The 25593-nt window shown below is 43.2% G+C and overlaps 1 protein-coding gene across 2 annotated transcripts in view; it reads left to right on the top strand.

Annotated features, from left to right (window-relative positions):
- LOC118212884 (anthrax toxin receptor 1-like) overlaps nucleotides 1–21850 on the top strand; it is a 53925-nt gene extending 32075 nt beyond the window's left edge. The window contains exons 14-19 of one of the 2 annotated variants that reach the window (XR_004762329.1): nucleotides 1751–1792; nucleotides 5941–6036; nucleotides 6169–6336; nucleotides 9906–9986; nucleotides 19218–20972; nucleotides 21177–21850. Coding sequence is in view for 1 of the 2 variants with exons in the window: in XM_035391324.1 (XP_035247215.1) it covers nucleotides 1751–1792; nucleotides 5941–6036; nucleotides 6169–6336; nucleotides 9906–9986; nucleotides 19218–19655 (825 nt within the window). In the remaining variant the exon portion in view is untranslated. Of the gene's footprint in view, nucleotides 1–1750; nucleotides 1793–5940; nucleotides 6037–6168; nucleotides 6337–9905; nucleotides 9987–19217 lie in introns of both variants that reach the window. The other variant, XM_035391324.1, reaches the window with a different exon arrangement.
- Nucleotides 21851–25593: the final 3743 nt, after the last annotated feature.

Genomic DNA, 25593 nt, shown 5'->3' with positions numbered 1-25593 from the left:
GTGATTTAGGGGCGAAGGACACAGTGATTTATCAGTGAAGGATAGAGTGCTTTAGGGGTGAAGGGTAGAGTGCTTTAGGGGTGAAGGATAGAGCGCTTTTGGGGGTGAAGGATAGAGTGCTTTAGTGGTAAAGGATAGAGCACTTTAGGGGTGAAGGATACAGTTCTTTAGGGGCGAAGGATAGAGTGTTTTAGGGGTGACGGATAGAGCTCTTTAGTGGTGTTTACTGTTACTGTTGGTGCACAGAGAAGAGGGCCTAAAAAACTATCCAAGTTTGGAGAAATTCTATGGTATGAAAAGCAGTGGCTTTTGGAGCAATGCTGTGAATTGAACCTGTGGAACCCTGAATAAAGGTTTGGTTCTAAAGCGGTTTTGCAGGGGTGTGCCAACTTTTTTTAGGGGCCCCTCACCCTTATCCCCTCACCCAGACTCATCTTAATTTCCATTTGTGCTTATTATAATTTACACAGCTGGATATTTACTGATGGAGCTCAGTTTTAAGCGTCCAGCCATAGGGCCCAGCCAACCTCCAATCAGAGGCCTTGGGGGCTCATCTGTAAAACATCTTTGTGCACAGATTTGATGGGAAATTGTGCCAGCTTTGTGATTTATATGCCAATAACTTGACAGGAATGAGTGTAATATTCAACTCTACTGAGCAGAAACACATGATGGGTGGTGAAAGCATAGGAATAAAAATACCTTACTCAGGGGAGACAGTGGTGCTCGGCTGCCTGGTCTGTACGGACTCCTCTGTCAACTTTTAAGTCCAGCACTCTGGCCTTGGGGACTGCAAATAAAAATCTTTTGTACATGAGCTTCCTTGATCACCCTAATTCTTCTGTATCATTTTTGTTTTGTAAAAAAAAAAAAAAGATGACACCTCTCTCTGCCCGGGACCATTTATAAAAATGTTTTTCAGTCTTTCAATGGGATACAGGCTTCGGTTTCAGCTTTGAGTAATGAGCAGAGCAAGAAGAGATCCAGTTGGATTATGAGGCTGAAGCTTTGATGAATACAGAGAGGGACTAGAGGTCCATTTGGATTATGAGGCTCAAGCCAGTGCCTTATTGTCCAGAACATCATAAGTTCCAGAACCTTGTCTCTGATCCTTTGTAACACACTACGTCACACAGCCAACAGGCCACTACCTAGAAAACAGAGAATGTTGGAAGATCATATTGGATTTGATTCAACAAACTATGTAATTTTACATTTTTTGATTTGAGTTTGTTTTTCATAGATCATTTTGTACCAGAGCATTTGTATATGATTACGACAGAAACAACAGATCTGTTATCCATAGCTACACATGCATGGGTTAGACTCTCTTGCCAGCTTCTCTCTCTCTCTCTCTCTCTCGCTCTCTCTCTCTCTAAAGCAGTCTGTCTTTAGACACATCTGGCTTCATATTTCATTTCTAGTGTTTAGTGTTTGTGCAATGAAGTATGTGCTTCCTTCATCCTCCAGGCTCTGAGCTCTTTACTGGAAAGGGGTAAAATGTGTTGGTTTTTTTTTCACACGATAAAACAATTTGGACTTCTGTAGATTACTGTATGTGGTGAAATATGTTGTTCACTTGTAAGAGCTTTGTTTAATGACCAAATGTATTTATATAAAAACTCTCTTTAGCTCTATCTCCTTTTGTCTCTCCCTGATTCTGTTTTTATTGTAAATTGAAAGAGAGCATGCGTTAATAAATGACTATTAACAGAATAGAACTGATGTGTGTTTCTCTCTCTTCTGTCAGATCATCCACGAGCCTCCTCTTCCTGAGATAGAAGACAGTTCGGTGAGACTCTAGTCTTTTCCATGTCTTTGATTCTGCTCCTCCAATACCATGTCTTCTGATCGCATCAATCAATCCTGAAAAACAACAAACTCAAAATGTTAAGTTAAGAATGCACATTGCCTCAACATGAACATAAAAAATTACCAAATTGGGAATAACTGTATACCGCCTAACGTAGGCAGATTTTGGGGGGGGCGCGGGGGATACGTCCCCCTCAATATTTAGAACACGTGCATATGTCCCCCCCTATAAAAACATTTCCACCATAAATTGATGCAGAAAAGGCACAAATTGGTGCAGAAAAATTCACCAGAATGCAGGAAATGAAGTGTTTTACACTCAAAATTTCTGGTGGGAGGACCCACAGACCCCCCGCTTAATGTGTTCCCCTCAATGTTCAAATGAAACCTATGCCACTGCCACCTAATAATCTAATCTCCAAAACTGAAATCCTCTTCTTGCTCCTTTGACCCAAATCCAACCAGAATGTAAAAATGCTTTTGATTGCTCGCTGATGATGTGCTAGGACGAAGTGTAGCTCAGTGGGTAAGGAACTGGGCTTGCAACCGAAAGGTCGTAGGTTTAATTCCCGGGTAGGACACTGCCGTTGTACCCTTGAGCAAGGTACTTAACCGAAATTGCTTCAGTATATATCCAGCTATATAAATGGATACAATGTAAAAATGCTATGTAAAAGTTGTGTAAGTCACTCTGGATAAGAGCGTCTGCTAAATGCCTGTAATGTAATGTAGATATACACTCCTCAGCAAAAAAATAGGCCAAGCCCAAAATGGCAAAATTTTAAACTTTTAATGGTCTTAACAACAAATCATTGGTCAGAATATTCGCAGGAATTAAACAAATGCACTCCTAAGACCTCCTGTGCCACCATTTGCTCATTTACTTTTGCTGCAGTGAACTGTTTGGGGAAAAGCTAGAATTCACTTACACAGTAGACAAATTAACATAATTCCCATAGAGATCCATTCAAATGCTTTTTTTTATCGCTTGTAGGACAACCTGAAAATAAGATATCCAGACTCTGATGATGTTCATAGGTCACAGACATCAGGAAGTCACGGCATGCAAATGACATGCAAATGACATGCAACCAAATACAAAACATGACTCTTTTATTTGACATTATGTTAATTTGTCTACTGTATAAGTGAATTTCCCTGTTTCTAGCTTTTCCCCAAACAGTTCACTGCAGCAGAAGTAAACAAGCAAATGGTGGCACGGGGTCTCAGGAGTGCATTTGTTTAATTCTTGCTAATTTTCTGACCAATTATTTGTTGTTAAGACCATTAAAAGCTTAATATTTTGGTCCATTTTTTTGCTCAGGAGTGTAGTGAGTAACTCTTTATTATCAGGGATCTTTGCAGATGAATTAAAAATGGCTGTAGCTAAACGTCTTCTTAAGAAGAAGGACTTGGACTGCTCAGTCATCAGTAATTACAGATCCATCTCCAATTTGGTTGCCATGAGTAAAACTCCATAAAAAGGCAGCCTTGAAACAACTTATTGATCACCTAAATAACAATGATAAGGGAAATGTCAGTCTGGATATAAAGTAAGTGATTACACATTGACTGCTTTAGTGAATGTCTTAAATGATCTGAGGGTTAATGTGGATGCAAATAATTTATCTGTTCTTCTGCTTTTAGATCTGAGTGCAACCTTTGACACCACAGACCATAGCATTATTGTTATCCATTGTCTTCACCTGGGTTGGTTTCACTGGCAATGCATTAAACTGGTCTGAGTCATACCTAGCTAAGAGAAAATATTTCCTTAGTTCAAGTGACTATGTTTCAGAGGCTCATAGAAGTGTACGGGGTGTTCTGCAGGGATCCATTCTTGGCCTATGCATTACATTACATTACATTAATTTGGCAGACGCTTTTATCCAAAGCGACGTGCCTGTTTTCCTTATACTTGCTTCCATTGGGTAAAACCATTTATAAGTATAGAGACAACGTTCACAAGTATTCCAATGACACGCAGCTATATATCTCTGTTTCATCAATTACCCTGATGCCTAAACTCGATTGATGAGCCGTTTCACTAGTATTGTTGATTGGATGAGCAAAAAACTCCAGTTGAACGAGGACAAAACTATAATTCTGCTCATAGGAGCAAATGTAAATAAAGATAAAAAGCTTAGCAAACTTTAGCAGACATTTAGCTGCTCACATTAAATCGGAACTGAGAAATCGTGGTGTCATACTTTGCTCTGAATGAAGTTTCAAGCCTCATATTGATTATGTAACCATGACAGCCTTTTTCCACTTGAGAAATATAGCACGTGTCAGCCCTTTTTCTCTCTCCGCAAGATGCTAAGAAGCTGATGCATGGATTCTTTTTAGTCGCTCAGATTATTATAATGCGCTCTTGATGGGACTGCCAAAGAAGATGATTGATAGATTACAACTTGTACAAAACAGTGTTGCCAGAATCTTAACAAAACCAAGGAAATTAGACCCTGACCCTAACACATGAACACATCACTGCTGTACTGATCTCCCCGCACTGGCTCCTGCTATCTTTAAGGATTGATTTTATAGTGCTTCTGCTCATCTATAAAGCACGTAACGATTTACAACTATTGTACATTTCTGATTGTCTGTCAGCATATGTTCCCAGCTGAACCCTTAAAATATCAGCAGCTGGTTTCCTAATGTTCTAATAATGAAAGAAAAGGAACCAGGTGAAGCAGCATTGTGTTATTATACTCCAGAAGCTTGGAGTGCATTACCAGTTGCTATCCCCTGGGCAACTACTGCACACAGTTTAAAGCAACAGCTCAGGACTCTTTTTTATCTTGCCGGCTAGCTTTTCCTGTTTTATTTATTGTTTTATCATGTTTTACTTTATAATAATAATAATAATAATAATAATAATAATTTTCCTGAATAACTAATTTCACAGATAGTTCAGTGCAATAGTGAAGAAAGTTGATCATTTTCCTTCCATCCATTCTCTTTTATCGTCAGTCCTCCTCCCTTGTTTCTTGATCCTAAAAAACAGGAAATGCCAAGGCTTAATTTGTCTTCCAAGGTATTTTGTTTCAGCCAATCTGCAGCCTCCATAGGGATGAAGTCATAATTAGGATCATTCCTCTCTATATTTTTTTCTTTCTCCACAGCTCTTTTGCCCTCTGTTTGCCCCTTGCTTCTCTGTCACTGACTCTCCTCTCCCATTTCCTCTCTCTTCTCTATCCTTCACTCTTACCTTCCCACTCATGCCCACACCTGTCCTTATTTCACCTGTCTGCTTCTCCCTCCTTCACTTTGTGTCTTATCCTCCATAAGTTTCTCTCCTTCTCTCTTTTCGTGTTCCTGTCATTCTTGATGGTGGCGAGAGATGGAAAACTCTTCATGCCTTCAGCTAGATGCTCCCTCAGTATTTTTCTTCTTTATATTTTTTAATCAACCGTGCCCCTGCTCAAGATCAGATCATGTACTTATGCTTTAGATCAGTGGTCTCCAACCTTGGTCCTGGAGAGCTACAGGGTCTGCTGGTTTTCATAGTGACTCTGCACTTCATGAATCAATTAGAGCAGTTGATTACAGAGTTAACTCAACTCACCTGGTGTCTTGGGTCTCAATTGGGTGCTGATTTTAAGGTGAAAACAAAAACCAGCAGACCCCGTAGCTCTCCAGGACCAGGGTTGGAGACCACTGCTTTAGATTATTTCTTTACCATAGATGTCTTTCTCTTTAATGGCCTTTGAAAATCCATGAATCTTGTCAAGAATATAAACTCTTTTCATGTACCTTAAATGCCTATGCATTTATTACTATATATATATATATATATATATATATATATATATATATATATATATATATATATGTATGCATGCTACATTTTTCTGATTCATTTTCTAGAGGATTTTCAGGCTACAAAACCAAATATGCAATCCCAGAGACAAGCATGTAGTCTTCTGGTTACCAAACCACACCTAGCTCCTGGCAGACTGAGGGTACAGCAAGGCTTCCTCAATGCTAAATTGGATGGAGCTGCAATGTGCGGTTGCTAATTTAAACCAATCATCGCTTTGCATCTCTTTTTATAGTTGGATGATGTAAGTCAGTGACATACTGTTGCCTCAAAATTCATTCATGAACCCTCTCTCACTCTAGGATGAGGATGAGGATGGAATCCCCAAAAAGAAATGGCCCACAGTGGATGCCTCCTACTATGGGGGGCGCGGTGTAGGCGGGATTAAGAGGATGGAGGTGAGTTTAGTTTATTTGGGGGGGTGAACAGTTTTTGTAGGATGGCAGAGGGAGTAGAGAACAGTTATTTTTTGAAGTTGGGGGAATGTATGGTTGCACATTGTAGTATAATGATGGATGGGGTTTTTCCAGGTGCGTTGGGGGGACAAGGGCTCCACTGATGAGGGGTCCAAACTGGAGAAGGCAAGGAACGCTCGGGTGAAGTTGCCGGAACAGGAGTACGAGATGCCCCCGGTCCGCACCCTCAACAATGGCATGCGCAAGCCACTGCGCCCCAGGAAGTGGTACTCCCCCATCAAGGTACGGGCGGGATTCGGGTGGGGTAGGGAGGGGGTAGGCTCCCCCATCAAGGTACGGGCGGGATTCGGGTGGGGTAGGGAGGGGGTAGGCTCCCCCATCAAGGTACGGGCTGGATTCCGGTGGGGTAGGGAAGCGGTAGGCTCCCCCATCAAGGTACGGGCTGGATTCGGGTGGGGTAGGGAAGCGGTAGGCTCCCCCATCAAGGTACGGGCTGGATTTGGGTGGGGTAGGGAGGCGGTAGGCTCCCCCATCAAGGTACGGGCTGGATTCGGGTGGGGTAGGGAGGGGGTAGGCTCCCCCATCAAGCTACGGGCGGGATTCGGGTGGGGTAGGGAGGGGGTAGGCTCCCCCATCAAGGTATGGGCTGGATTCGGGTGGGGTAGGGAGGGGTAGGCTCCCCCATCAGGGTACGGGCCAGATTCGGGTGGGGTAGGGAGGGGTAGGCTCCGCCATGAAGGTACGGGTCAGATTCGGGTGGGGTAGGGAGGGGGTAGGCTCCCCCATCAGGGTACAGGCCAGATTGGGGTGGGGTAGGGAGGGGGTAGGCTCCCCCATCAGGGTACGGGCCAGATTCGGGTGAGGTAGGGAGGGGGTAGGCTCCCTACGGGCCAGATTCGGGTGGGGTAGGGAGGGGGTAGGCTCCCTACGGGCCAGATTCGGGTGGGGTAGGGAGGGGGTAGGCTCCCCCGTCAGGGTACGGGCCAGATTGGGGTGGGGTAGGGAGGGGGTAGGCTCCCCCATCAGGGTACGTGCCAGATTCGGGTGGGGTAGGGAGGGGGTAGGCTCCCCCATCAGGGTACGGGCCAGATTCGGGTGGGGTAGGGAGGGGGTAGGCTCCCCCATCAGGGTACGGGCCAGATTCGGGTGGGGTAGGGAGGGGGTAGGCTCCCCCATCAGGGTACGGGCCAGATTCGGGTGGGGTAGGGAGGGGGTAGGCTCCCTACGGGCCAGATTCGGGTGGGGTAGGGAGGGGGTAGGCTCCCCCGTCACGGTACGGGCCAGATTGGGGTGGGGTAGGGAGGGGGTAGGCTCCCCCATCAGGGTACGTGCCAGATTCAGGTGGGGTAGGGAGGGGGTAGGCTCCCCCATCAGGGTACGGGCCAGATTCGGGTGGGGTAGGGAGGGGGTAGGCTCCCCATCAGGGTACGGGCCAGATTCGGGTTGGGTGGGTTAATTACCGCTGCTCTAAGGGAATCCAGTTTTATCTGAGATTAGGGCTCGTCTGGATCCAGATTTTTTAAGCAAAAACAAACAGACGCACACACACACACCCACGCACTCACACACTCACACACACATACACACACACACGCACTCACACACACACACACACCCACGCACTCTCACACACACACACAAACACACGCACTCACAGATACAAACACACGCACACACACATACATGCACACACTCACTAATACACAGACAGACAGACACACACACACACTCACACACACATGCACGCACTCACACAAACACAGAGACACACGCACTCACACACACATACACACAGGCACATGCACACACACATGCAAACACATGCACTCGCACGCACAAACACACACACACACACACACACATACATGCACGCACTCACACATACACAGACAGGCAGACACACACACACTCACACACATGCACGCACTCACATTCACACACACACACACACAGACACAGACAGACACACACGCACACACACAGACACACACACAGCTCCTCATGTTCTGCTTTCCATGAACAGTTTATTCATCTGGACAGAATTCTGGCCAAATGGACGTGCCAACAGAAGAATGTAAGACACACATTACATCACATGATACTGGAGCAGGAAAAAATAACATTTATATGGCTATTCTTTTCTCTGTCTTTCTGCTTGGCTGTTTTGCTCATTACAAATTCCTTACTGGGCACCAGTAGCCACTCAAGAGAGGGGGAACGAGGCCCGATTGGTAACTGTGGTGCCCCAGGGTCCTGAGTTCAGTGCAGGCCTATTTCCTATTAACCATTCAGTAAGCACATTAAGCCTGTCACTCACTGCCCTGCATGTGACTCACTGCTCAGAATCACCATACTGAGTATCTCAAACTGGAGACTCACTGCACTGCATATACCTCACTGTTAAAACTCCCTGAACTGCATATATCTCACTGCTAAAACTCCCTGCACTACATATATCTCACTGTTAAAACTCCCTGCACTGCCTATATCTCACTGCTAAAACTCCCTGCACTGCATATATCTCACTGTTAAAACTCCCTGCACTGCATATATCTCATTGTTAAAACTCCCTGCACTGCATATACCTCACTACTAAAACTCCCTGCACTGCATATATCTCACTGCTAAAACTCCCTGCACTGCATATATCTCACTGCTAAAACTCCCTGCACTACATATATCTCACTGTTAAAACTCCCTGCACTGCATATATCTCACTGTAAAAACTCCCTGCACTGCATATATCTCACTGTTAAAACTTCCTGAACTGCATATATCTCACTGTTAAAACTCCTTGAACTGCATATATCTCACTGTAAAAACTCCCTGCACTGCATATATCTCACTGTAAAAACTCCCTGCACTGCATATATCTCACTGCTAAAACTCCCTGCACTGCATATATCTCACTGTTAAAACTCTCTGCACTGCATATATCTCACTGCTAAAACTGCTAAATGTTAAGCTTTCCTATGTAAAGCTAATTTTAAATTATAATGTGGATCCTTAGGCTTTCTGAATGCAAAATGATTATGGGTACTACTAGAAAACAGAAAGCAACCAGCAATCAATTGATCTTCAGTGGGGCAGGTCTTTTATTGGCCCGCAGCTGGTGTTGCTTTAAATTGGAACAGCAGCTCAACGTAGCTGGTGGAAATGAATGAGGAGCTGAAAGATAAACAGATACAGCGATTAACACAAAGAAATTACATTACAAAGCAACCAAATTGTGTGGTGATGTTTTCATACTGGATGGAATTCAAATAGAATGTGCCAGAATGTGCACAAATTCCCAAAATTGTTCTAAAACAACAATGCAGTAACAATGCTTTCCTTCTCTAAACTGAACAGAGCTTCCTGTACGTATGATAATAACAAACGAATGCAGCTACAGTGGAACAGTGTATTAAATAATAACTTAAGGTAATAGTCACTCTGGATAAGAGAGTCTTCTAAATGCCTGTAATGTAATGTAATGTAGCATAAAATAATGGTGAGAACAGGCCATTCAGACCAACAATTTTCACTATTTTCCAAACTAAATTGTACCTAGTGCTCTGCTTTAGATGGTATCTGATACCCTATCAAGTCTGGTCTTGAAAATCCCCAGAGCTTCTGCCATTGACCACTCTCTGTGTGAAGTCTAGATTAGGGATAAAAAAATAAAGGAAGTTGGACATAAAGGATAAAGGAAGTTGTAATCAAAGTGGTTTAAAAATATGTATTTGTGAGGGATGTTTAATGTGCTGTGCACCCTGTTTCTGTCTCCAGGGTAAGCTGGATGCCCTGTGGGTTTTGGTGAGGAAACCTTATGATGTTTAATGTGCTGTGTACCCTGTCTCTGTCTCCAGGGTAAGCTGGATGCCCTGTGGGTTTTGGTGAGGAAAGGTTATGACCGTGTGTCGGTGATGAGGCCGCACCCTGGAGCCAAGGTGAGACACAGCTGCTCATCATGCCTATTGAGCAACATTCATTTTGGAGAACATTTTGCTTACAGAAATAAATTGTGAATCTCTTGTAAATATCAGGCAGCTGACCTTTCTTCATTTATTTTTGAATGGATTCGGACGGAATGGATTTAGTATTCAACATCAATCAACCATGCATACACACAGACACAAACGCTTAACTGCATGACTTTCTAGATAAATACAATTACCACTGCAACTTAAATCCACTCATACAGTACAGTATGCTGGAGTACAGTAAATGTTTAATTGCTTTATTAAATATCTAAATAAATGAACAAAATGTAAACAATGTACCATAAATATTCCTGGTGGTTAAGAACATCCACTGATTAAATATATACAGTTGAGGCCAAAAGTTTACATACACCAAGCTAAATATATTCAAACTCAGTTTTTCACAACCCTGCACATTTCATGTTGCTATACATTTCTTTTGGCAAATCAATTAGGACATCTACTTTGTTCACATCAGAGGTTAAAAAAAAAGTCAATTAGAGACAGATTTATTCCAGATTTAATTAACTATACCAGAATTCCAGTGGGTCAAAAGTTTACATACACCAAGTTGACTGTCTCTTTAAACAGTCTGGCAGATTCCAGAAATTGATGTAATGACTTTTTAGAAGCTTCTGGCCACTTGTCATAATTAGGAGTTAATTGGCACCGGTGGCTGTATTTAAAGGCCTACCTTTAGAGCCACTGTCTTTTTGCCCTTGATACCATGAGAAAATCCAAACAAGTCAGCAAAGATCTCAGAAAAAAAATTGTGGACCTCCACAAGTCCGGTTCCTCCTTAGGAGAAATTTCCAAACAAGTAAAGGTACCACGAGCATCTGTACAAACAATTTTATGCAAATATAAAAATCTTGGGACCACACAGGCACTGCATCGTTCAGGAAGGAGGCACAAATTAACTCCCAGGACTGAACAAACTTTGGTCCGAAAGGTTCAGATGAACCCCAAGACAACAACAAAGGAGCTGGTGAAGGAGTTGGAGGCATCAGGTACCAAAGTATTTACATCCACCATTAAAAGAATCCTACATTGCTATGGCCCGAAAGGCTGTCGCGCACGGAATTAGCCCCTATCCAAGACCGGCATGAAAAAGCCAGAATGAAGTTTGCAGGTGATCACCAGTACGAAGACCTAGCCTTTTGGAGTGTTCTCAGATGAAACACAAATTGAACTGTTTCGCCATAATGATCGGCACTATGTATGGATGGAAAAGGGTGAGGCTTTTAATCTGAAGAACACCACCCAACTGTGAAGCATCATGTTGTGAGGGTGTTTTGGTGGAAAAGGGACTGGTGCACTTTAAAAAATAGATGGCATCATGAGGAAGGTGGATTATCTAGAAATACTGAAGCAACGCCTCAAGACATCAGCTAGAAAGTTAAAACTTGGTCGCAACCGGGTCTTCCAGCAAGACAATAATCCTAAACATACCTCCAAAGTTGTAACAAAATGACTTAAAAACAACAAGTGAAAGTATTGGAGTGGCCATCACAAAACCTGTCCTGAATCCCATAGAAAATGTGTGGACTGCACTGAAAAAGCGTGTCCAAGCAAGGAGGCCTACAAACCTGACTGAGTTACACCAGTTCTGTCAGGAGGAATGAGCAAAAATTCCAACAAAGTATTGTGAGAAACATGTGAAAGGCTAACCCAAGCATTTGATTCAAGTTAAGTAATTAAAAGGCAATGCCACCACAACAAAGTGTATGTAAACTTTTGACCCACTGAAAATCTTCTATAGTATATAAAAGCTGAAATAAATCTGTCTCTTTGCTATTATTTTGAAATGACCTCTTATGGAAATAAAGTATATAACCTAATTAACTGAACACAGGAAATGTATGGTAATATGAAATTGAGTTGTGAAAAAATGAGTTTGAATGTCTTTAGCCTAGGTGTATGTAAACCTTTGGCCTGAACTGTAATGTAAAACAACAGTCAGTTGTTGAAGTCCATCTGTCACCACATGATGGCAATCTTCATGTTAAGGGACCTCCCACCAGCAGGGGGTAGGAGAGAGAGAGGCCTGTTCTGTTCTGATGAAGAAACAATGCATGTTTCTCAATACCAAGAATGTCAAGTTCAGACTTGAGTTCTTGTGAAGAATGCTATTATCAAGTTTCCTTCAGAGACTGCACTTCCAAGAACACAAGGGCAGAGAACACTGCTATATGCATTTGAGATTCATTGTGTGCTTGTGATGTGCAGTTACGCTACCACTACAAAAAATCAGCCTTTCCTAAAAGCCTGTCCATACCCGGGGAAAAGTCTGTCCATACCCGAGGAAAAGTCTGTCCATACCTGTCTCGTCCACCATTGTGCAATGAATGATGGGATATCAGGTCCATTCTCATTTGGCAAAGATTCATTGGATGCATCATTGATATTTGGAGTGAATCAAGAACGCTCCCTGGATCTTTAACCATTCTCACCTTATGTTCTTGCCTTTGGAACAGAACTTGAGCTGTTCAATTTTATGTCACACAAGTTTACAGGAACACAAGAGCAGACAAGAACTGATATCGAAAAACACCAAATGTCTTGGTCCAAGGCACCAGAGCCCTGCTGCCCCTGATTGGAATCCAGCACAGGATACCATATGCAACATGTCATTGTTTCTACTGCTCAGAGCAGTTGCAAACCAAATCAGCTTAGCCAAGAGCTGCACGCTTATGTAAACAGGGCAGAGTAGACCCACCCAGATCAGCTTAGCCAGGAGCTGCACTCTTATGTAAACAGGGCAGAGTAGACCCACTCAGATCAGCTTAGCCAGGAGCTGCACGCTTATGTAAACAGGGCAGAGTAGACCCACCCAGATCAGCTTAGCCAGGAGCTGCACTCTTATGTAAACAGGGCAGAGTAGACCCACTCAGATCAGCTTAGTCAGGAGCTGCACGCTTATGTAAACAGGGCAGAGTAGACCCACCCAGATCAGCTTAGCCAGGAGCTGCACGCTTATGTAAACAGGGCAGAGTAGACCCACTCAGATCAGCTTAGCCAGGAGCTGCACGCTTATGTAAACAGGGCAGAGTAGACCCACTCAGATCAGCTTAGCCAGGAGCTGCACGCTTATGTAAACAGGGCAGAGTAGACCCACCCAGATCAGCTTAGCCAGGAGCTGCACTCTTATGTAAACAGGGCAGAGTAGACCCACCCAGATCAGCTTAGCCAGGAGCTGCATGCTTATGTAAACAGGGCAGAGTAGACCCACTCAGATCAGCTTAGCCAGGAGCTGCATGCTTATGTAAACAGGGCAGAGTAGACCCACCCAGATCAGTTTAGCCAGGAGCTGCACGCTTATGTAAGCAGGGCAGAGTAGACCCACCCAGATCAGCTTAGTCAGGAGCTGCATGCTTATGTAAACAGGGCAGAGTAGACCCACCCAGATCAGTTTAGCCAGGAGCTGCATGCTTATGTAAGCAGGGCAGATGGCAGCCTAGTCTGCCAGAGTCCATGTGACCATCACACATGACATCATTCTCATGGGCTGGATTAATTGGATAAATGATCTCTTCCTTATTTTGCAATCCAGAATAGTACACTGTTTAATGTACACAGAACTTTGAAGTAAGACCTGCCCTCTGTGATTATGTTGGCTTGAATTGGCTTTGGGTGTCTGACAACTGTTTTTATTTTGCTTTTGGAAAAAGTTTCAAGAAAGGTGTCACATGTGCATAATGTGCACAGCATACTGAAGAGATGAATGGGTCTGTGCCATTCATGTGTGTGTGCTTGTGCTTGTCCAAGTATTAAAGCATTCTATGCAGATATATTATAAAATAAACATCCTCTGTCCTATGTGTGATGCACTGGCAATCTCTGTCTTTGCGCACATTATCCATGCTGCCCTGCCCGTATTTATTCTTCTAAAATGTGTTTGGGACGTTTCTAGGCATGAGGCTCTTTTCTGCGTGGGGAGGGGTGAGTGTGGCTGCAGAGCCTGTGGGGTTGGATCGGGTTTCTGTGGAGTGTTTGTAGCTGGCCACGGCAATGGCGCAGGTGAAGAGGCACAAGTACAGTGAAGAGAAACAACAAGCTGACAGGGACCGAGTCAACCTTGGAATTCCTTTTCCTCGATGGCTACAAAAATACAAAAATAAAAACGGTATAAAAACGGATATATAATATAAAAACAGAGGTCAGTAGGCAGAGTTGAGGACAGAGGAGGAGACTTCTTTGACAGTAAACACAGGAGCACAGCAAGGTCAAAAATCCTGCACAGTATGCCTTTAATGAATGATGCGTAGCCTCATAGTCGCTCAAAGAGCAAAATCCTATTCTTATTTATTAGTTTAGCAGATCCTCTCTTCCAGGGGTTCACTTGGATCATACTCATATTCATCTTCAATTCTTAGACATACAGCCAAACTCCTTGACGGAGTTCTGGAGCAGTACTTTGCCTTGGAATCAAATCAGCAGCAAGTAGGCTTATACCTAGTCAACAGGAAGCGGAGTCTTGGCTTACATTCTGGATATTAAAACCAGATGAGAGTTTTTACAGTGGTGATGAAGAGAGGAATAGTCAGCAGGTTTGAGGAATGTGTTCAAACTGAGCCCATTGAACAGGCATCAGAGGTCTGCTCCTGGTTCGGGTTCAGCACATGTGCAGCAGCCAGCTCTGTAGGCTCTGTTCCCACCGCCGCAGCTCGAAGCTGCCTGCACTCGTGGACGATGCTGGAAGCTCACTGCGTCTGTGGCATGACTCAGCAGCCACGCGTTCAACTTCGGATACACACACAAAACGGACACATATACACATATATACAAGTGCATGTGTTTATAAGAAGAAAACTTTACATCCTTGCTGTCAACTTACCTCCTAGCTCCCTGAGTAGTACGTTTCTCTTCTGGACGAGTGACAGACGTGGGTTAAAATCCCCCTTGGACTCAAACGAACCTCTAAATAATTACACTGCCCTGCTGGCTAACTAAAAATAAAACATTTCAACTATTGCATTTGCATCTGTACAATCTTTGCTTGAAACTCATTTATATTTCTGAAATCCAAATAAAATACACCCACACTTTAGACAGTCCCGCTTTCAGGCATTTTTTCACTGATTTTAATGTTAGCTACTTTGCTAACAACACGACAGACTGAGTGTATTATGTTAGTACAGACACCTCTGAAATTAAGCAGAAACATCTGTGTTGCGATTCGGTCCCGGTTGGTATTGTTACCAGTCGTATAGAAACTACCACAAGACAATGACTTCATCACGCCAGGTACCCCATATCGATTCACCACAGCACCTCTAGTGATGACTACTTTTTAACTAGTCTACTGCAACAACACATTTCTAAATTAATGTTAGCTATCCCAATAGATCCTCTACCGACATACAAACGATTAGTAGGTCTGTTGTGTACAATAGTACATTAAAACGCTTCCATTTAAAAACATGATACACTTTCATTCATGGTAAAGGAAAAATGATTGAATTCATTGAATTCATGGATGTGTGTTTTTTTTCAAAATGTAGGCTATGTGTGTTTGCATGCATTTACGTGTATGCATGTCAGTCATAGCCTACATTTATATATGAATTACTATTATCACTTACTCATAACAAACACAGTACAAAAATAAATGATATCTGATGAAAAACACATTTTCAATGCCAAAAATGCCAAGCTCACCCATATTATACAAAACATTGTCTATAAATCATTCATTCAAATCTAGCCCTGCCATTAAAAGTACTGATATCAAAATTGCGCCAAATTACATGAATATATTGGCTATCTTAGCTCTCACAAATTAAACAAGCTGTATTCCAAAGCAACGCTACCCAATGTTTCCTAAATTGTTTCAAGTAACTTAATGACTTATAGACAGTGCTTTGTATGTGTGAGTAACTTTTTTAAAAAAATTTTTAAAGCATTTTTTGTACGTTGAAAACATCTGGGCCGGCTCAGCTCACCTCTTCACCAGTATGTGTATACAGTAAGGATAGGGCTGAATACGAATACCATATTCGGCAACACTTGAATAATGCGTTCTTTCTGAATGTTTTCTCCTCCCAAATTTTGCCAATATTATTCGGATTCGGATATTTTTTTCCTCCTCTTTCATGTTTTGTCATCACCAAGTTTCTCAATTAGAAACACGCACGCACACACACGCACACACACACACACACACACACCTGCAGAGAGACAGCGCGTGAGAGTTTCCCCTAACGCAAATAGGCCAGAGCGATGCCATCAGGCCGTAAATGCTATATCCTCCTTCTTCCACGACTTTCCTAATTATTTGGGTTTAAATAGCTGCATTTATAACATTTGAGAGAAAAAATCGCCTCAGTAAAGAAATACTGGCAGTCTGTGCCATTTTCTTCGCAAACAAATTTCCCAATCAAGCGCTATCGACCAAATACATGTGAAAAATACTGCACTTTGTATTTCTTTAACTACTCCCATTTTGTGTTTTGTCATGCACATTTTAGCCCTTCTCTCAGTGTTCCAGTAATATGCCTCAATATATTTTCCCTTAGCCAATATTATAAAACCGCTATAATTTATAAATACAAACACTGAAATTGATTCAGGCATGTCCTTTATTTCAAGAAAATATTTGTGCAAAGTATGGTTTCGTAATCTATATGAAGACCTCAAGTTATTAATGCTGGAACTTTATGTAACTTTGACATCAAATATAATTTCATGAAGATTCTTATGTGAACGTAATTTTAATACTTATTGCCAGTGGTATGTAAAAAAAATACAATTTTACTGTTTACTATGTATTGCAGATATATTGTGTGTGGATTCTTACAAAGATCATAGGAAAAAAAAAATCAGATCTGTTGACGTAGGAAGAATATCCACCAAATCAGTATGGTCAGGATCATTGTTGAAGGAACAAAGTCCAGCTTATTTTTCTGGATGAAATTCATATACAGATACAGAATTGTCTTAAAATGGGCACAACTGTGAAGTGGTTTTGCGGAATGAGAGTTTGCTGCAGATTTATTTTGTTTTTAATGTATTCATAAATAATGAACTCACGTTAACTACTACATTAGTTAATGTCAATTAATTTACCCTTATAGTAAAGTGTTACCAGAAGTTGTTGCTGTTCTCCTACAGACTGAATCTGGTGAGGTGGTAGAGTGACTGCCAGACTGATTGATATATGTGATGCGATTTACAGTAAAAAATAAATGGGTATAGACCTGAACTCATTGTTATAAGGCAATATACACAAACACCATGGTTAAATTAAAGATTACATGGTGTATATGTGTGTATACCCTTGACTACACACCAGGGGGTGTAGTTATGTGAAGTAAAGAAAAGCCTTGTACTTTGTGTTTATATAAATCCTCTCTTTCTCTCTCTCTCTCTTTCCCTCTCTCTCTCTCTGCCTGTCTGTCTGACTATCTGTGTGTTGTGTGCATGAGTGAATATGTGTCTGCTTGTACGCGTGTATGCTGTGTGTGAATGTGTGCATGACGTGGTCACACATTGTCCCTCAGAGTATGGCATGCAGCAACCTTTTTTTCTCCTAATAAGAAGGGTGTATCATTGAATTGGAGACATTATAAGTCATTTTTGGGTGGAATTTTTGGCGAATTTGGTCAAATTTGGTACATTCCACCACAAAGTGTTTTTCTGTTTCAATTTGGTTGCCTTTGCATTGTTGGCACAATCTTTTTTCTTCTGGCAACCATGATTTTCTGTGCCTGCTAGTCTCTATGGCTAAGTGGTGCTCACTGAGTCTGTACCTCGTCAAGGTGGTTCTCAGTGTTTTTGTCAGTAACTGTGGTCAGGTGGTTCACTACAGACCAAATAACGTTTCATTTTACTGTGTGATTCTGTTTTAGTTTCCCAGTAAGTTATATAATTCCATTTCAGCTGTGTTGCAATTGGGTTTATTCTCATTATGTTTGTATTTTTTTTTTGATCCTGAGCAGGTGAGGTGATAGTATGTGTTAGTGTGTATGGAGAACTAAGGCTCAGGACCAGCTGAGTGAGGGAACTGTTTACTTTGTGCAACTCTTGGTATTGCAGGGTTTTGTATTGATGTGAGTGGGGTTCACTTTGTGTTAAGTGCTTTCAAAATTTGATTGACCTTTTTGTATTTTGATAAGTAATGGGTATTGGCATAATTCTGCCCTGCATGCATTGTTTGTTGTGATTCTATGCAATTTCAGGATACAGAATTCTGCATGCAGGGTTTCAATTGGATGTTTGTCCCATTTGCCAAATTCTTGACTGATGAGTGGACCCCACACTTCTCTACCATAAAGAGCAATTGGATCAATTTTAGCTCCAAAGATTTTAAGCCAAATTCTAATTGGAATCTCTACAGAAATTTGTCATTTTATGGCGTAGAAGGCCCTGTGTGCTTTCTCCCTTAGTTCATTCACTGCAATGTTGAAGTTTCCTGTAGAACTGATTTTTAGCCGTAAATAATTGTAATTTGAGGAATGTCCAATGTAATGTGCTCCTAACATAAATTTGTGTTGTGTTCCCTGAGATCTGGATCTTTTTTGGAATGTCATAATTTTAGTTTTGTTAAGATTTACTGCCAGGGCCCAAGTCTGGCAGTACTGTTCTAGCAGATCTAGGCTTCTCTGTAACCCCTGTTCATTGGGGGACAGGAGAACCAGATCATAGAATAGGCATCTCTGAGTTGTGTAGAGTGAGACCAGGCACTGCAGCTTTTTCTAGTATGTTTGCCAATTCATTAATATAAATATTGAAACGAGTTGGGCTAAGGCTGCAGCCCTGTCTCACTCCACGCTCCCAGGGGAGAAGAAATTTGTTCTTTTGTTACCAATTTTTTTTTTTGTTCCCTGTGTACATTGATTTTATGAGATCATAGGTTTTAGCCCCTACACTACTTTCAATAATTTTGTAGAATAACCCTTCATGCCAAATAGAATCAAATGCTTTTCTAAAATCAATAAAGCAAGCAAATATTTGTTGTTTTTTTTTGGGTTATGTATTTCTCAATTAGGGTGTGTAAGGGTGTAAATATGATCGGTTGTGCGGTGATTTGGTAAAAATCCAATCTGACTTCTACTCAAGACATTGTGTTTAGTAAAGAAAGTTAAGAGTCTAGAATTTATAATACTACAAGAACCTTCCCCAGATCACTGTTAAAAAAATAATATAATAATATAAGGAAATAATTGCTGTTCTCTCTGTCTCTCTCTCTCTCTCCAGGGCCGCTGCATTAACTTCACCCGAGGAAAATCTAGCCCACCCTCCCGATACCCATTCTACAACCACCACCCCTCCGTTTCCCCAATCTACAGCCCCCCCTCCCACCACTACCCCCCAGCCTCACCGACCTCCACATTGCCCCCCCTGCCCAAAACTCCACCTCCTTCCTCCATCACCCCTCTCCCTCACATGCTCCCACCAACCCGTGCCCTGCCTCCAACCTCCCTGGACGTCCCCCCGCCCCTGGCCCCACCCTCTCCACTGCCACCAACGCCCCCTTCATCACCTGCGCATGTGCCCCCACCACCTCAGGCCCCCCCCTCTCCACTGCCGCCAACACCCCTTTCATCACCAGCCCATGTGCCCCCACCACCTCAGGCCCTCCCGACCTGCAGGGCCCCACCCCCTGACCGGCCTCCGCCTCGCCCATCCTCGTAAGGAACGCCTTTTTGTCTGGGGGGGGGGCACCTGTTCCTTTCACCACGGGATAGGAAACAAACCCTGCAGCTGAACATCACCCCTTCTTCCTTTCCTGCATTACACTCTAAAACTAAAGACAGTTATTTTTCATTTTACATTTTTGACTTTAAAAATTTTTTTTTTCCATTGGGTACAAAATCGCCCATAGAGGCTTGATGGCTTTTCTCAACACTCCCTTCTCTGCGCTCAGGTCAAACTGCAGGATGTCACAGATCCGGTCCTCTCTCAGAACCTCACGCTTAATAATCATTACCAAGCACTCCTAAGAGCATCTTTCTATAGATGAGCGGCAGCATCAGCCTTGGTTACAGACTAAAGACAGAAAGGGAATGGAGAACTGAAGGGTGGGCGGTGAGGGTGAGGCCCGGGACCCTTTGGAAGGGTACATGTCCGTAGAGCAGTGCCACAGCATGGTCACACAGTAAGAATGGGCAGGGCACAGACAGGGTGCCATAAAGTTGAGCAGCAGAAAACCGAACAACCCACGCCGGAATACGGAAGGCCCAGACTCTGAGAGCAAACAGGGCAAGCAGCTGACCCCCTCCTCCTTACTACACTGAGCGTGATGGTGTTCTTCTGTAAAGATCAACCTCGGCTGTGTGGCTGTGAGTAGGGGCGCCACCAGGGATTTTTGGTCACATGAAAAGATTTCAGTGGGTCCCACCATCCCAGGCTACCCCATCCATGCACAATTACAGCATGATTTTTTAAGACCCCCTGTCAGTCAGGGCCCTTGGAATTATCCTACCCTGCTTCTGAGGCCATCTAAGACATGCAGAACTGTCAGCAGTCTGCTGGGATCCAGCAGAGACTGGAACAGTGCTCCTGAGAAGGTGGAGGAGAGGCTGGAACAGTGCTCCGGGGAAGGTGGAGGAGAGACTGTAACAGTGCTCCTCAGAAGGTGGAGGAGACACTGGAACAGCGCTCCGGGGAAGGTGGAGGAGAGACTGGAACAGTGCTCCTGAGAAGGTGGAGGAGAGACTGGAACAGTGCTCCTGGGAAGGTGGAGGAGAGGCTGGAACAGTGCTCCTGAGAAGGTGGAGGAGAGACTGCAACAGTGCTCCTGAGAAGGTGGAGGAGAGGCTGGAACTGTGCTCCTGGGAAGGTGGAGGAGAGACTGCAACAGTGCTCCGGGGAAGGTGGAGGAGAGACTGCAACAGTGCTCCTGAGAAGGTGGAGGAGTGACTGCAACAGTGCTCCTGAGAAGGTGGAGGAGAGGCTGGAACTGTGCTTCGGGGAAGGTGGAGCAGAGACTGGAACAGTGCTCTTGGGAAGGTGGAGGAGAGACTGGAACAGTGTTCTTGGGAAGGTGGAGGAGAGGCTGGAACAGTGCTCCTGAGAAGGTGGAGGAGAGGCTGGAACAGTGCCCCGGGGAAGGTGGAGGAGAGACTGGAACAGTGCTCCTGAGAAGGTGGAGGAGAGGCTGGAACTGTGCTTCAGGGAAGGTGGAGCAGAGACTGGAACAGTGCTCTTGGAAAGGTGGAGGAGGAGGACGGAGGCGGGGTCCGTGCACAGGGTGTTCCGACACGTGGCAAAGAGCACTGTGTCAAGGCCACTTCATCTTTGTCACTCATCCTGCATGTGTGGGTGTGTGGTTAAGAGAGTGAGAGGCTGTGCTTGAATACCAAAATAATTTTTTTCTGCATCCTTTCATTGTTTGTGTATATATATCATTTTTGAGGATTTGATTGTTGTGGGCTGACCAAGACGGGCTAGCTTGGCCTTGGGCAGGGAACCTTTAATACCTAAGGCCCCAGCAGAGGAGTAATTCAGAATAGTTTTAAAATGGAATCAATTTTTAAATGTTTTTGTTAAACAATATTGAGGCCAAGATGCTCAGATGCACTTGGAATTTTTGTGTGTAGTTCACAGTATATTTATGAGTTCTCCATAATGTAGAAGGAAATGCACGGTAAAGAGGAAGTTGTATATTTGCTTGCATTAGAGTAGATAGCAGGACCACTACAAATTTAGCAACTCCTTGCACTTAGGCATAAGTCCATTTTTGTAGGGTTTGACCCTGGTGTCCAACTAAGCTCCTCCCATTCAATGTCTCTTTGTTCATGTATGACGAGAGGACTTGATCAACTTGAATGACCTAATTTGTACAGCAAGACAAGACAGCTTACCAAAATAAAGCATGTACACACTCAGACTGTTGTTCATCTGTTCCTTTTTTTTAAATGAAAATGTAACTTGTTTATCTTAAGGATCTTAACTTGAACTTCACCAGTAAATATTTGGCAGAGAGAATTCCATACTCTGGGGACCTGCACAGAGAAGGGTAGATCGCCTTTCATTTTTAATTACGTAGTGGGGACACGAAATTTAGGCACATTAAACATTCCATAGTATACACACCATGTGTGGGGAAGATGGCTCATCTAAGAAGGAAGTGATGCATAAGGTTTGGGAAAGGAAGAGTATGGGCAAGATGATCTGTCACAGCTGACTGTCAGTACCTGAGTGTCTGTAGCAGTGAACATCAGGGTCTGTCACAGCTATGACTGTCAGTACCTGTGAGTGTCTGTAGATGTGAACATCATGGTCTGTCACAGCTGACTGTCAGCATCTGTGAGTGTCTGTAGCAGTGAACATCAGGGTCTGTCACAGCTGACTGTCAGTACCTGTGAGTGTCTGTAGCAGCTGACTGTCAGTACCTGAGTGTCTGTAGCAGTGAACATCAGGGTCTGTCACAGCTGACTGTCAGTACCTGTGAGTGTCTGTCGCTGTGAACATCATGGTCTGTCACAGCTATGACTGTCAGTACCTGCGAGTGTCTATAGCAGTGAACATCAGGGTCTGTCACAGCTGACTGTCAGTACCTGTGAGTGTCTGTAGCTGTGAACATCAGGGTCTGTCACAGCTATGACTGTCAGTACCTGTGAGTGTCTGTCGCTGTGAACATCATGGTCTGTCACAGCTATGACTGTCAGTACCTGTGAGTGTCTGTAGCAGTGCACATCATGGTCTGTTGCAGCTATGACTGTGAATGTGAGCTAATTTTTAAAAGGAATTTTATTTTTTTTAAAAAAATACTGACTGCAGTTCCACTGACATTTACAAGTTTATTATCACCTTTTCCTTTTTTTACTCTTCTATGCCATCGCATAAAAATAGAAAGTACGCACCAAATAATTATACTTCACTCCAATACAGGGAAGGGAGACAGCAGCACAGCCATTTCTGACCACCTCAGAACAGTTTTTCTTCAAAAATTAATTCTGTACAGCAGTTTTTCACTCTAAGTTACACAAGTAAAACTCTACGGACAGGGACACGTCTGTGCAGCGGCCATTTGTGGTGTCTGAGTTCTGCTGCAGGGATGGAACTGCATAAGTTATCTGCACCCCATGTGGTCTGGGGGTGGGGGGGCGGGGGGACAGAGTTGTGCTGCAGGGAGGAACTGCATAAGTTACCTGCACCCTATGGGGTCTGGGGGGGGGGACAGAGTTGTGCTGCAGGGATGGAACTGCATAAGTTACCTGCATCACGTGGGGTCTGGGGGGGGGGGGGGCAGAGTTGTGCTGCAGGGATGGAACTGCATAAGTTACCTGCACCCCATGGGGTCTGGGGGGGGGGACAGAGTTGTGCTGCAGGGAGGAACTGCATAAGTTACCTGCACCCTATGGGGTCTGGGGGGGGGGGGACAGAGTTGTGCTGCAGGGAGGAACTGCATAAGTTACCTGCATCACGTGGGGTCTGGGGGTGGGGGGGGGGGGTTGAGTAATGGTGTCCGTCTTCTCAAATCAATCAATCAACCACATATCCATAAGCAGAAGAGTTTAATGGATTTGCTTTAAAAAAAGAAGAAAAAATGAAAAATGACCATAAAATGAAAGATTCTGCACTTTAGCCGAACACAATTCCATGTTTCTGTGGTGACAGAGGAAACGCATATGGAAAAAAAAAAGCGCTGACACAGGGGTAATGTTTAAAACAATGCTTTTTTTTTTTTAAACAACATCAATACCATCTGTTTTCACATCTGCTCCACAAATAGACCTCCCAACAAACAATAACAGGGATGGACAGGACAGTCCTTACACCATGGTGGACGGCCATCGCTAATCTCCCAAATTTACACTCCTTACAGAAGACACAGAAATAAAGAATTTTGCGTAAAACTATATCCATAATAATGAAATTTAAATATCATACATTCATTCAATAACCACTCCATCTATATTCACATATATTCTGAACCGTATTTTAAATATCTTTTAGAATCTGTTTTTTTACTATATACTTTATAACTTAATTTGACAATGAGGGGGGAAAGGGGTTCACATAAACAGTGGCACACGTCGATGGAGAGAAACGATATCCATTGTTTAGGGCAAACGGATGCCATGGAAACGGGGTATGTACAAGGAAGCGGGGCAATGGCTGAGAATGGCATGCTGGGTAGGCCGGGTGCTGCTTTTCTTAACACAGGTTAAGAAAAGTCTTCTCCCAGCATTATACCAATTATACCACTAAACATATTAAGCTCCAATAAATTAACATACAACACTGCTACCCAAAGTGCCACAAACGAAACGCGCTAAAGGATTGGCAGTTGCACATTATCCTGAAAAATTCTGTAAAACACCGTGGTGTGAGGTCGGGCAATGGGGGTCCTGGAACCATGGCTAATATAAGGGGTTTTCCTGCATAGAGAAATCTTTGCCATGCGTCAAAGCAAGGAAAGGGAAAACTAAAATATTATATATTTATCGGCACAATGTAGCCCTCTGATAATGTTGGAGAAAAGCAAAGAAGAGAGAGCGAGGGAGAGAGACAGAGAAGGAGAGAGAGAGAGGGAGAGAGAGAGCAAAATAGAGAGAGAGGGAGAGAGGACAAGACAGCATGCTCTGTGGGCAGGACTTTCACATGCAGGGATGCTTGGCTTGTTTGCGTTGCCACCCAGTAATCAGAGCCATGAAGGTATGTGCAGGGAAAAAGTGACATTTTGAATAATAATATTTTAATCCTTATCACTAGGAAACGTGTTCTGTCATTTTGAGTCGGGGGTTAACGGCTTGTTTGTACAGCAAACTATTTTTATCAAATCAGACACAGTTGAACTGTGGAGTCTTTTTTCTCAAAAACAGTTTAGTGACAGTTTAAATGATTTGAATCTTGCTGAAAATTTGGAGTAGGAAGATATTACCACAAGAAAGAGGAGACTCTCTTCACAGCCATATATAAGCTCCAAAATGTGTTTCTAGGTTAAAATGACTCATAATTATGGGGAAATTCATGCCATACTTGAATTGCCACACTTCAGATGTTAGCTGGACGGCATTTCTAACAAGTTCTGGGCAATATGGCCTAAAATGTATATCACATTTTCTTTTGCTTAAAAAAAAAACCCTTTTCATGGTAGGAAAAACCCTAGAAGTCCTTAACAACCTGGATGACAACAAGACAACCACTGGGTGATCTGGAACACATTTAATTTTGTAGTTGGACCATGGTAACTTTTTTCTTCCTGTGGAAAAGTTACTGAGAATCTTGAGAGTATACTGAGAGTACAGCACCCAGAGTTTATATAACGTCATTCCAGTGTTATAAAAAATGAAACACATGAGCTCCATTAAATTAACATTTATCACAATTCCGAAAGTACCAGAAACAAAACACTGGATGATCAGAGATGGCAACATCTTGTAAGGGCAACCAAACAGACGCAGTCAGAGGATGACAGGCTGAAAAGCACTATGGGTGTTGTAGGCATGGACCTGTGTGGGAACTGTGCCTTGACTGCAGACTGCAATCAGGAAAAGCGCAATCACTTGGGAAAACAGCCTGTTCTGTGCCTCCACAAAGGACAGAAAAAAGTCAAACAACAGAAAAAATCTCAAACCGAAATGTGCTCACAGGACAGAGGAAGGAGCTCACAGATGAAGGA

The sequence above is a fragment of the Anguilla anguilla genome, chromosome 14 (genome assembly GCF_013347855.1).
Source record: "Anguilla anguilla isolate fAngAng1 chromosome 14, fAngAng1.pri, whole genome shotgun sequence".
NCBI lineage: Eukaryota > Metazoa > Chordata > Actinopteri > Anguilliformes > Anguillidae > Anguilla > Anguilla anguilla.
The sequence above is the reverse complement of the archived record's forward strand: the minus strand, read 5'-3'. Positions and strand labels throughout refer to the sequence as shown.